At 45.4% G+C, this 12985-nt stretch overlaps 1 protein-coding gene across 5 annotated transcripts in view; it reads left to right on the top strand.

The window, feature by feature from the left end:
• setd2 (SET domain containing 2, histone lysine methyltransferase) overlaps positions 1–12985 on the top strand; it is a 118122-nt gene that overhangs the window by 77697 nt on the left and 27440 nt on the right. For all 5 annotated transcript variants that reach the window (XM_048528579.2, XM_048528578.2, XM_048528575.2 and 2 more), the window contains exons 9-13: positions 706–803; positions 3166–3301; positions 6490–6624; positions 7750–7878; positions 10421–11041. In XM_048528579.2, the coding sequence (XP_048384536.2) occupies positions 706–803; positions 3166–3301; positions 6490–6624; positions 7750–7878; positions 10421–11041 (1119 nt within the window). The remainder of the gene's footprint in view (positions 1–705; positions 804–3165; positions 3302–6489; positions 6625–7749; positions 7879–10420; positions 11042–12985) is intronic.

Below are 12985 nucleotides of genomic sequence, written 5' to 3'. Positions count from 1 at the left end.
CAGCTAAACTTTATTGAGAGCTTCACCGTTTCCCCCCAACCCTTGCTGTCAATTAGCATCTTTTTCTAGTTTGTCTCTGCTCTTCCTTTGTGCTCTGTTTGAGTACATCTTGTCCATGAGCTCCACCTCCTATTCATTCAATCCTATTCCCACTAAATACTGATCACCTAACTTCTAGAATGTTCCCACTGCTGTAATGTACTCATGGGATGCGGGCATCACTGACTCAGTCAGCACTTATTGCCTGCCCCTACAATTAAATATTGGGTCTATCAATGCTGTTGTCCTCACTGTTTATTCCCTGGTTACTGGTGTCCTTCTCCCTGCCAACGTTTGCAACTTCAGTGTCACCGTTGATCCTGATGTGACCCTCCAGCCTCATGTTCATATCTCCTAAGACCACCTCTGTAGCAGCATCCTACTTTGCCCTTTTCTCAGCTCCACAGAGCTAGCATTTTCAAGCTCTGGATTTGACTATTCCCGTTCACTTCAGGCTGACCTCCTGCATTCCGTTCTTCATAAGTTTGATGTCATTTCCAAACTTCTGAGTTGCCTGCATGTTTATTTGCTCCACTATGACTCACCTGTCCTATTCTCCTGACTCAGAAATGAAAGCCAAACTGACAGCCTTGTTCTTTGTGTGTATTTTCTTGTAGTATAAAAGCTCTTTGATATTACACTTCCTGGTATCTGTGTTCTTTCCAGTGGACAGTAAACGGGCAACTACGTGTTGGATTTTTCACAACTAAGACGGTTCCAGCTGGGACAGAGCTAACCTTCGATTACCAGTTTCAGAGATACGGGTAAGAGATATCTAACAGGGCTGTTTGTACAACTGAAATGCCTGTTTTTTTTTAAACTCCATTGGTGCAGTAGTCTTTAACACTGCCTTTTACGACATAACACCACTGTCACACAGTGTTGCAATGTAGGCAATACATTGGGTGCACTGCCACAACTCACCAAAGACTTTTCAGAAGCTCCTTCCAAGCAGTCAACCGCCATTGTCCAGAAGGACCGCTCCACCAAAATGCATGGGAATAGCATCACCTTAAAGTTATCCTCACACCATCTGGCCTGGACACACATCATGTGCCCAAACTCTGGAACAGCACACTGCCCAGAGCTCCAAAAGTACCTCAGATATGACTGACAATGGGAACATGGCTATGTGGAGGAGTTCGGCCTTTCATTAAGTGTAGCAGTAATGTTACTGGGCTGTAATCCTGAGATTGGGAGTTCAAGTCACATCATGGTAGTCATGTCACCATAACATTAGCACATTGTAGCAGAATTCCAATTTGTTTACTAAAATCCTCATGGAAGTAAATCTGGCCCGATATGTGACTGTAGCCATACAACAAAGTCTCACAGCGAGCTTTGAAATTGCCTAGAATGCCATTTGGTTATATCAAAGTTTCATCAATGATGGTTATATTATAATTTCACGCTGGCACACTATTCTACAGTCAGTGTTAGTTGCCTAAAACCCTTTCCCCATGTCTCTTTCACTGTCACTTCTTCTTTCTCACTAAGATTGTGATGATGTGATCAGCTGCTTCAGCCATTTGTCTGCCAGTTCCTGTAAAATCCATTCTCTCACCACCCCCCCCGCCACTGTCAATGTGTATATACTCAATCCTCTCCCCCCCCCCCCCCCCCCCCCCCCAACCCACACACACACAATCCTGAACTTGGGTCATGACCATGAGACTACCTCCTTGCCTCCTTCCTTAACCCTATTCCCTGGAATCTGTGGACCTACCCGTCTGGTCTCTGTGTTAGCTGATGTTGCTGGACCTTGGCATCTGAATCTCTCTGGTCAGATTTCTATATGCAGTAGTACTGAAACAGCTTTTACCAAAGCCACAAACGGCATTCAGTCTTACTGTGACAAGAGTTAAACTTTCACTCCTCATCCTTAACTTCTCTGTGGCCTTCGATACATTGACCACACCATCGTCTCATGCTTTTTCACTAACAGCCTTGTCCTTTCAGTGTGGGTAATACCACACTCACATGGTTCCATTCTTACTTAAGTGTAGCTATAGAATTATTCTAACAGCTTCTCTTCCTGTACCCACATCATCGTCTCAGGTTTTCCCAAGGATCAGTCCCTCCTATTTCTCACCTCAACACATTGATTTCCACATGTACCTAAATGACTCCAGTACCTCCTCTTCCTTGACTAAATTATCAGACTGCTTAGTGAGATGTTCAACACTGAATAAGGAGAAATGTCCTCTTATTCACTACCAGGTTGTGAATGGAGTCCATTCGCAAGTCATTTGTACACAAGTCAAAACATAATGCACGGAAATATAAAATAGAATTCATAAGTACAAGAAGCGATCATTTGTTGAATCTTCAAAACTACATCCCTTTTTGGGTTCAGAATTACAAGGGTTCATAATTCAGACATTTAGCAACTTGGGGGGGCCCCTGTATTGGGAAGAAGGAACCATAATCTTCGGCTCCCTGGCTGAGGGTGAACCAGAATGATCCCAACTTTGGTGTCATAATTGACTCCTGGATGAGCTTTCAATCAAAGAACTGCCCCATTCATTTAGGACTGCCTGCTTCCACCTTCATTACATTACTAAATAGCTTCAGCTCACTCACTGCTGAAACCTTCAACCATGATTGTGTTGCGTCTCTTTGACTAATCCATTCCACTCCTGGACAATTTCCCATGTTCGACAGCCCATAAATTTAATGTCATCCCAAAATGTGCTCCTATGCCTTAACTCCCTCCAAGTGCACTTCTCTTGTCATCCTTGTGTTCATTCACCTCCATTGGCTCACAGTTAAGCAATTCCACCATTAGTAAATTCTCATCTTTGATTTCGATCCCCCCCATGCCCCTGCCCCTTGCTCCAGCCACACAACTATCTGAGTTATCTACACACTAATTCTAGTCTCTTGTGCATCTCAGTTGTAATTATTTCTTACGACCAGATATCGTATTTTGTTTTGTAACATTCCATGATGCATCTTGAGATGTTTGATTATGTTAAGGTGTTATGTAAGTTGTAGTTTTCTTCCTTGATGTTTGCCTTAACCCTGAAGGTGCGATAGATTAATTAGCTGGGTTGTGTCCTGTTCCTTAGCTGGGGTTTGACGCTAAACATGTTGCTGATTGGTATTTTTCTTTTTCAACTGCAGGAAAGAGGCTCAGAAATGCTTCTGTGGGTCTGCAAATTGTCGCGGGTACCTGGGTGGTGAGAACCGTGTCAGCATCCGGGCTGCTGGAGGGAAGGTTAAGTTAAAGGACAAGGATCGGTCCCGAAAGAAAGACTCTGTGAGAATCACATTAATCAACCTGCTGCGTGATTTATACCACGTTTAATTGCAGCTTTCTTTTCTCTCCCTGGTTACCCTCCATCATAGGCACAGCCAGATGAAAGTTGCGAAAGGGACATCATGCTTGTAAATCTACTAGAATTTTTCAAGTGTGAGGCTGGATGAACACAGCAGGCCAAGCAGCATCTCAGGAGCACAAAAGCTGACGTTTCGGGCCTAGACCCTTCATCAGAGAGGGGGATGGGGGGAGGGAACTGGAATAAATAGGGAGAGAGGGGGAGGCGGACCGAAGATGGAGAGTAAAGAAGATAGGTGGAGAAGGTGTGGGTGGGGAGGTAGGGAGGGGATAGGTCAGTCCAGGGAAGACGGACAGGTCAAGGAGGTGGGATGAGGTTAGTAGGTAGCTGGGGGTGCGGCTTGGGGTGGGAGGAAGGGATGGGTGAGAGGAAGAACCGGTTAGGGAGGCAGAGACAGGTTGGACTGGTTTTGGGATGCAGTGGGTGGGGGGGGGGAAGAGCTGGGCTGGTTGTGTAGTGCAGTGGGGGGAGGGGATGAACTGGGCTGGCTTAGGGATGCTGTGGGGGAAGGGGAGATTTTGAAACTGGTGAAGTCCACATTGATACCATTGGGCTGCAGGGTTCCCAGGCGGAATATGAGTTGCTGTTCCTGCAACCTTCGGGTGGCATCATTGTGGCAGTGCAGGAGGCCCATGATGGACATGTCATCAAGAGAATGGGAGGGGGAGTGGAAATGGTTTGCGACTGGGAGGTGCAGTTGTTTGTTGCGAACTGAGCGGAGGTGTTCTGCAAAGCGGTCCCCAAGCCTCCGCTTGGTTTCCCCAATGTAGAGGAAGCCACACCGGGTACAGTGGATGCAGTATACCACATTGGCAGATGTGCAGGTGAACCTCTGCTTAATGTGGAATGTCATCTTGGGGCCTGGGATGGGGGTGAGGGAGGAGGTGTGGGGACAAGTGTAGCATTTCCTGCGGTTGCAGGGGAAGGTGCCGGGTGTGGTGGGGTTGGAGGGCAGTGTGGAGCGAACAAGGGAGTCACGGAGAGAGTGGTCTCTCCGGAAAGCAGACAGGGGAGGGGATGGAAAAATGTCTTGGGTGGTGGGGTCGGATTGTAAATGGCGGAAGTGTCGGAGGATAATGCGTTGTATCCGGAGGTTGGTAGGGTGGTGTGTGAGAACGAGGGGGATCCTCTTGGGGCGGTTGTGGCGGGGGCGGGGTGTGAGGGATGTGTCGCGGGAAATGCGGGAGACGCGGTCAAGGGCGTTCTCGATCACCGTGGGGGGAAAGTTGCGGTCCTTAAAGAACTTGGACATCTGGGATGTGCGGGAGTGGAATGTCTTATCGTGGGAGCAGATGCGGCGGAGGCGGAGGAATTGGGAATAGGGGATGGAATTTTTGCAGGAGGGTGGGTGGGAGGAGGTGTATTCTAGGTAGCTGTGGGAGTCGGTGGGCTTGAAATGGACATCAGTTACAAGCTGGTTGCCTGAGATGGAGACTGAGAGGTCCAGGAAGGTGAGGGATGTGCTGGAGATGGCCCAGGTGAACTGAAGGTTGGGGTGGAAGGTGTTGGTGAAGTGGATGAACTGTTCGAGCTCCTCTGGGGAGCAAGAGGCGGCGCCGATACAGTCATCAATGTACCGGAGGAAGAGGTGGGGTTTGGGGCCTGTGTAGGTGCGGAAGAGGGACTGTTCCACGTAACCTACAAAGAGGTTCCACTCCCCCTCCCATTCTCTTGATGACATGTCCATCATGGGCCTCCTGCACTGCCACAGTGATGCCACCCGAAGGTTGCAGGAACAGCAACTCATATTCCGCCTGGGAACCCTGCAGCCATATGGTATCAATGTGGACTTCACCAGTTTCAAAATCTCCCCTTCCCCCACTGCATCCCTAAGCCAGCCCAGTTCATCCCCTCCCCCCCACTGCACCACACAACCAGCCCAGCTCTTCCCCCCCCACCCACTGCATCCCAAAACCAGTCCAACCTGTCTCTGCCTCCCTAACCGGTTCTTCCTCTCACCCATCCCTTCCTCCCACCCCAAGCCGCACCCCCAGCTACCTACTAACCTCATCCCACCTCCTTGACCTGTCCGTCTTCCCTGGACTGACCTCTCCCCTCCCTACCTCCCCACCTACACTCTCTCCACCTATCTTCTTTACTCTCCATCTTTGGTCCGCCTCCCCCTCTCTCCCTATTTATTCCAGTTCCCTCCCCCCATCCCCCTCTCTGATGAAGGGTCTAGGCCCGAAACGTCAGCTTTTGTGCTCCTGAGATGCTGCTTGGCCTGCTGTGTTCATCCAGCCTCACATTTTATTATCTTGGAATCTCCAGCATCTGCAGTTCCCATTATCACTGATAGAATTTTTCAAAGATGTAACAAATAGAGTTGATAATGGGGAGTCAGTGGATGTGATTTACTTGAGTTTTAAAAGGCTTCTCATTGGATCTTATATGAGAATAGCATATAAATTTAAAGCACACGAGATTGGTTGTGTGCTGAAGTTGATGGCTGACAGACAGGAAATAAAAACTATGAATAAACTGTTTTCTCCTCCTCCCTCTCTCTCCCCCTCTCTCTCGTTTCCTCTTCCCTCCCCCCCCCCCCCCCCCCCCGGGGGGGAGTGGCAGTCTGCAACTAGTGGGTTTACCGCATGGATCAGTATTTGGACTCCCAACTATTCAAAGTAAATATTAATGATTTAGATGAGGGAACTAAACATAATATCTCAGGTTTATAGGTGACAGAAAGCTGGGTAAAAGGGGAGGAGAGTCTCATAGAAATCTATACAATTCTAACAGGACTAGATGCAGTCAACACTTGAAGGATGTTCCCACTGACCTGGGAGTCCCGAACCAGGGGGTCACAGTCGCCGTACAAGAGGTAGACATTTACCTAGAAATTGGTGAGCCTGTAAACTACTCCGCATAGAAAGCGATTGAAGTGAAAACATTGAATGTTTTCAGGAAGGTGATAAGTATAGTTCTTAGAGATAAACAGATCAAAGGGTGTGGGGGGGAAAGCAGGAACAGGGTATGAGTAGGATGATCAGGCTCACATTTAATGGCTGAACAGATTCAAAGGACCAAATGGCCTACTCCTGTCCCTATTTTCTCTGTTTTGTAATAGCCAAGCCATGTGGTCTAGCTTCTCTTTCCCCTCAATTGTCAGGTGGATGAAGAACTAGAGGCATTCCTAGAGAATGGTGACGGATTGTGCGACTCGAACCATGTGCTCAGTTTAACTCGGCTGATGGTCCGCATAGAGACAATGGAGCAGAAACTGACCTGCCTGAAAATAATACAGGTAATGGGAGAGAGGGCCTTGTAATAACGGTGAGTGATTATAACCCAAGTAAAACCTCAAGCTTGAAGTTACTTCAGAAAGGGTTGCATTGCATGTGATGACAGTATAATTTAGTGATGCTTTCACTTATTGGTAAATCATTCATGGTTTAATCACATGGACCTTACTGGCATTATCTCTCCAAAAGCAAGTAGAGTCTTGGGAAGAATAGTGTAACAGTGATATTACTTGATTGGTAATTCAGAGGGACAGATAAAATCCCAGCTGGTTGGAAATTGCATTCTAATTTTTTTCTCGTCTTGGTTTGAGTGATTGCTTATGAAGTAAAGTGACCGTGTATTTGTTGGCTTGTCACTAGAAGCCCATATGGTTCATGTGCCATCCTTCCACCAGTCCAGCCTGTATATGAAACCGGTGCCCATATTCATGTGGTCAGCTCATAGCTACCCTATACACTTGCCCAGTAAGTCAATCATTTCTATCAAACCATGACTAGCAGTTCTAGAACACATAGAACAATGTGAGTCAACCTTTACTGTATGGATTACAGAGAGAGGACAGGTTACAATGGAGCTGTACAAGATGTTAGGTGACAGCTGGAGTATTGTGCGCAGTCTGATCATAATACTATAGACAGGATGTGATTGCACTGGAGACAGTGTAGAGGATGGTAACCAGGATATTGCCTGGATTGGAACAATTCACCTGTAAAGGGAGGCTAGTTAGGTTAGGATTATTTTCCTTAAAGTAGAGAAGGCTGAGAGGGGAACGTAAATTAAGCATATAAAATTATGATCGGCATTGATAGAGTGAATAGGAATAAAGCTATCACCCTCAGTAAAGAATCAGTAAGCAAGGGGCATAGATTCAAGGTAAAGGGCAGGAGGTTTTGAGAAGATTGAAGGAAAGTATTTTTCATCTAGAGGATGGTGAGTGCTGAAACTTGCTGCCTGAAAGGGTGGTAAACGTGGGAAGGCAATGCTGAAAAAAATTAGGGATGAGCAATAAATGCTGGCTTTGCTACCCGTGTCCATATTCCGAATGGAAGGAAACGTTAATGCCACGAAGATGAACAGGTTAAATTTTTTTAAATATAAAATATGAATGTACTTGTTTGTTTTGCAGAACACACACTCACAGAGCTGCTTGAAGTCCTTTCTGGAGTACCATGGATTATCCCTGCTGTGGATCTGGATGACTGAGCTTGGCGACAGCCGAGGGAACTCCAGCAACAGTATTAAGTTTCAGACTGAAGTATGTTGAGCTAAAGATTTGTAGGGCATGTTGCACTGAAGGTGTTGTATCTGGCTGCGTGAGTGGGAAGCTGCAGGACTCACCCTCCACCAGCAGAGGGAGCTCAGACATTAACAAATGCTTAAAAATGGCACAAAGTGAACTTGGTTGGCTTCATTCTTTCCATTTCAGCATTTTAAGTTTTTTTTTGTTTACCTAGACAAACACAAAATCCAATTGCGCTCACTATCACCATCGACAGACATAGTTTTCCTATCTTCAAAGTCTTTCTCAAGAATAGATCAGTTTGAAATTGATAAACAATGTGACCTGATGGAATGTGAAAAGTTCATACCCAGGCTTTGTCCTTTTTACCACAGTGGGGATTGGGGTGGTAATGAAGTTTCTGGGCTTCCACAGCCTTTGCAGTGAGGAGAGGCAGCTAATCACCAGACCCAGGGCTGTCTTCTCAGAATTCACCGATAAAACTGTGGTCGTGTGGAAATATATATTTGCATAAATAGGACCATTTCGTCAGTTGTATCAGTGCCGACAGCAGAACATCTACCCAGTCTAATCCCACAGCCTTATAGTCCTTTCTCTGTAGCCCTATACTGCTATCTTATCTACTTTTTTAGTTTTGAGTTAATTATGGAAATGCACAGTAAGATTTCTTCTGCACTTAACAGAACTCTACATTTTATTCTGTATTCTTTTCCCTTGTTTGCTCTTGTCAAATGCATTACCTCAGCCTTCTCTGAATTGAATTCGATTTGCCACTTAGCTGCTGATCTAACCAGCCCAATGATATTCTTTTTCCTGCATTTGACAGATTCCTTCCTCCTTTTCAGCCACATGCCCAGTTTTCATGTAATCTGCAAATTTCTTTGCCCTGCCTCCAACATTTAGGTCTAAACGTTGATGCATGCCACCAATAACAATGGGCCCAGTATTGTGCACTGGAAACAGCCTTCCAGCCACAAAAGCACTGTTGACCATAGCCCTTTGCTTCCTATTGCTTAAGTCTGAATCCAGCTTGGATCTTGAGAGCTTTTAATTTATTAATAAAGCTGGATGTAAGGTTTCGTTCAAAAGTCTTAATAAAATCTATATAGTGCATTAACTGTGCTGTACTAATTGACCCTTCTTACTTTCTTTAAAAAATTCAATCAAGTTAGTCAGACTCTGCCTTCCTTTAACGTTCCATGCTGACAGACCTTGGTTAATCCCTCCTTCTCCTAAAACTGATGTGTATCATCTCTTAGAAATTTGTTAACAATGCTGTGCCCTGATCGTCTCACTTGAATTGCCTTTAGAGTAGGAGATTGAATCGGAACCTTTTGACTCAGATGGGAATGCTACTGTTCCAGTGTAGGTTCAGTGCACGTTAGCTGAGAATACAAAATAAAATCTGACCAACACTATCTCATTAAATACCTGGGAATGTGTTCTAGAACGAGATAGGAGAGAGAGTTTATTTCTCACCAGTGCTGTACCCCCCTGGTAAGTGTAGAGGGAGCTTTGACTTTACCCATTCCATGCTGTGTATTACACTGTGCAGAGCAGGCTTTAAAAGACCCAAAGATTGTGGTAAAGTAGGCAGGTCTGAAAAGCTGGTGCTGTGCATATTCTCCTTTTATTGTAAAGAAAGTACTTACGCATTTGACACTCCACCTCAGTTCATGTCCTTGGATATCACAACGTGGAAGGGGGTCATTTGGTCAATCATTGAAAGAATGGACATTAAATCCCTCTTTTTCCCTGTACCTTGGAAAATCCATTTTCAAGTGGATGCCAACACCTTTTTTGGAATTGCTATGAGATCAGATTCCACCATCCTTCCAGATCTTTGCACCAGACTGGAAAATTCTTCCCAAGTCAGCTCCAATAAGTCAATGTTCTCTATTACTAACTCACTTAGCAGAACCAAAAAAAACCCTCCATTTGTTTAGTGAAAAGCCATCATAATGTAATCCAATAGAAAATACAGCACTGAACCAGATGATTCAGCCCAGTCAGACCACGGTGCTATTTATGCTCTATTCAAATGAGTGAATATTTCCATTAACTCCCGTTAATATACTCTGCAGTATGGAGAAACTGAGATTCTCTCTAGTCTCTCCACAGAACTAAAGTCTGTCATCCCTAGTATCATCCTGGTAAAATTCCTCTACCTTCAAGGATTTGATATTGTTACCTGATACCCAGTTGGTGGGAGGCATCAAGTCAGCTGGGTCCCAGTTCTGCAGTGTGAAAGATTGGGTCCTTCACAGTGTGGTGCTCCTGTAACAGAGAATCTAGATTAAAAATACAAAACAATGAGAATTGTAACATGGAAAAAAAATTTGTTCAAAGTTCAGTTACAATGTGGAGCGTGGTCCTTCAGTTTATTATCATGTTAAAATGTGTGGGGATGAGTGAGATCAGTAGGTGGAATTGTAAAAGAAAGCTTAGCTTTTTGAAGGAAGACTGATATTGCTAAGGAATTCTACCTGTTTCCCCAAGTCAGTCTCCGGAATATGAGAGTAGCTTTAACTACAGAGTTGTTCACTTGTCTTCCCAGATCATGAAGACTTTGGAACTGCTACCAATCTCCACCAAGAACATGTTAGAGGAAAGCAAGCTCCTGCCTATAATTCAGCGTTGGGCTCAGACAAAGGCCTCCGCTCCTCAGATCAGCGAGGCAGATGGTTACTCAAGTGAAAATACCTCCCGTGCACAAACACCGCTGAACACACAGGATCCTGCGTTGAAGCAGAGCACCGAAGCTGACACTGACCCCTCCAAAAAACTGGTGATGAAGAGACTGAAGATCATGAGTGAGAACAGCATGGACAGTGGCCTCTCTGACACGAGTAAAGCCTCTGATGGAGAGGTCGAGGTCAAAGAGGTGAAGGACGAGGTTGTTACAACAATTGAACCGTTGCCATGCCTACCACTGGACGAGGAGGAACCACCAGGCCAGGTGCCAGCTGATGATGGGGAGGGCCAAGAGACGGACCCTGCTTCAAAAACGACCAATGGGACAAAACTGGAAGAGGGTATCTTGGTGGAGACACCGTCGCAGGATGAAGAGGAAGGCGTTTCCGATGCAGAGAGTGAGCGAAGCCAGGAACAACCCGGTAAAATTGAGGATGTGAGTGAGCTGGCAACGAAGCTGCTTGATGTCTGGAAGGACCTGAAGGTAAGCGCTAACAGTTGAAGGGGTTAAAGTTGAAACGAATTCATGGAGACATGAATTACAATATTTCAGGGAGTGCGTGGTCATTAGGCTCCCTTGGGTGGAAGCAGTTGGTACGATATCGATTTCAGTCAAAACACAAATTAGGACAGTTGCTTTCTGAAAAAGAAAAGTATGGAGCTGGAGGAACACAGCAGGCCAAGCAGCATCAAAGGAGCAGGAGGGCTGACGTTTCTGGTCAGGACCCTTCTTCAGAAATGGGGGGAGCGGTGGAAGGGAGCTCTGAAATAAATAGAGAGAGAAGCTGGGGAAGGTAGATGGGATGGTGATAAGTGAGTGCAGGTAGGGACTGGTGTAATAGGGGAGACAGTAGCATAGTGGTAACGTCACTGGGCAAGTAATCCAGAAACCTGGGGGAATGCACTGGGGTCACGGGTGCAAATCCTACCACGGAAGATGGTGAAATGTGAATTCTGTATAAATCTGGATTTATTCATGATGACCGCTACCAATTGTTGTAAAAACCCATCAATGTGTCCTTTAGGGAAGGACATTTGCTGTCCTTAGCTGATCTGGCTTATAAATGACTCCAGATCCACAGCAGTGTGGTTGACTCTTAAGATGTCCTCTGGACATTTAGCGATAGGCAATTAATAGACAAATTGGCCTAGCCAGCAATGCACTCGTCTCGAGAACAAATAAAAAGGAATAGTTGAGTCTGAATGTAACAAAAGACGTGGATGAGGATTTCAGCAGCAGATGAACTGAGACAGCGGCGGAGTCAGACAATGTTGCATGTGAAACCAACAGACCGTGCACAAGTGATTAGGATGCTTGGCCACATGGCAGTCGTAGAGGGGGCATGCACTGCAATAAGTCAGCCATGTAGACCAAGCAAAAATGAGGGAATATCTTTATGTTGTCCAGTGCATTTGTGCAAGAAAACGAGAGAGGACAGTGCAGGATTGTGTTATGATCTTTCAGTCCCTGGCCCCATGGTTCAAGAATCTATTGCCACACCTTCATAGGCCAATAGGGGTTATATATTACAGGGCTTATATGTTTCTAGATTTGGGTAGAAGTTGTGTGAGAGGAATGTATAACTAATGTTCTGAATTGTGAATGAGAAGTTTGGATTCCATCATCTGTGCAATGAAGCTACTCTAAGCATGTCAGACCTTCTCTGTGTAATCAGTGGTTTGTAAGGCTGAGACCTGTTGCTGAGTGGTGAGCAGTGCTATGTTGCCACTTGCAGTCTGGATTAACATCCCAGCTGGAAGCAGGCCATTTGGCCCATCACATCCACACCGACCCTCTGAAGAGCATCCCACTCAGACCCACTCCATTACCCTATCCCTTTAACCCTGCATTTCTCGTGGCTAATCTACGTAGTCTGCCCATCCCTGAACACTATGGGCAATTTAGCATGGGCAGCCCACCTAACCGATGTATCTTCAGATTGTGAAAGGAAACCAGAGCACCTTAATGATGGAACAGAACTAAGGCGCAGTTCCAGAATAAGTTTTCTATTTAAGATGAAGATGAGTAATTTCTTCTTTCAGAGACTTGATAATCTTAATATTGAGAATTATGTACACCAGAGAACAGTGGAGCCTGGATCACTGAATATCTTCGAGGCTAAGTTAGACAGAATTTTGGTCTTTATTGATTATAGGGGATAGCTGGGAAAGGGGAGTTGAGGACACAGTTCGATCAATCATGCTATTATGGACTGGTGGAGCTGGCTCAAGAGACCTATTTCCTGTGTTTATGTAAGTGCCTTTCTTCCAATGAGAAAACAACAAATTAAGGTCTTGTCCAACTGTCCAGAAGGATGTTAAAGATCCCGTGGCACTAATTGAAGAATTGTAGAAATATTCAGTCTAGTATACCAGACGACATTTGCCTTTCGTCCAAAAATAGTTTGTAATTCTTAGCCTTGGTGCC

The sequence above is a fragment of the Stegostoma tigrinum genome, chromosome 5 (genome assembly GCF_030684315.1).
Source record: "Stegostoma tigrinum isolate sSteTig4 chromosome 5, sSteTig4.hap1, whole genome shotgun sequence".
Taxonomy (NCBI): Eukaryota; Metazoa; Chordata; class Chondrichthyes; order Orectolobiformes; family Stegostomatidae; genus Stegostoma; species Stegostoma tigrinum.
Note: the sequence above shows the minus strand (reverse complement) of the source record. Positions and strands in the feature narration are given on the sequence as shown.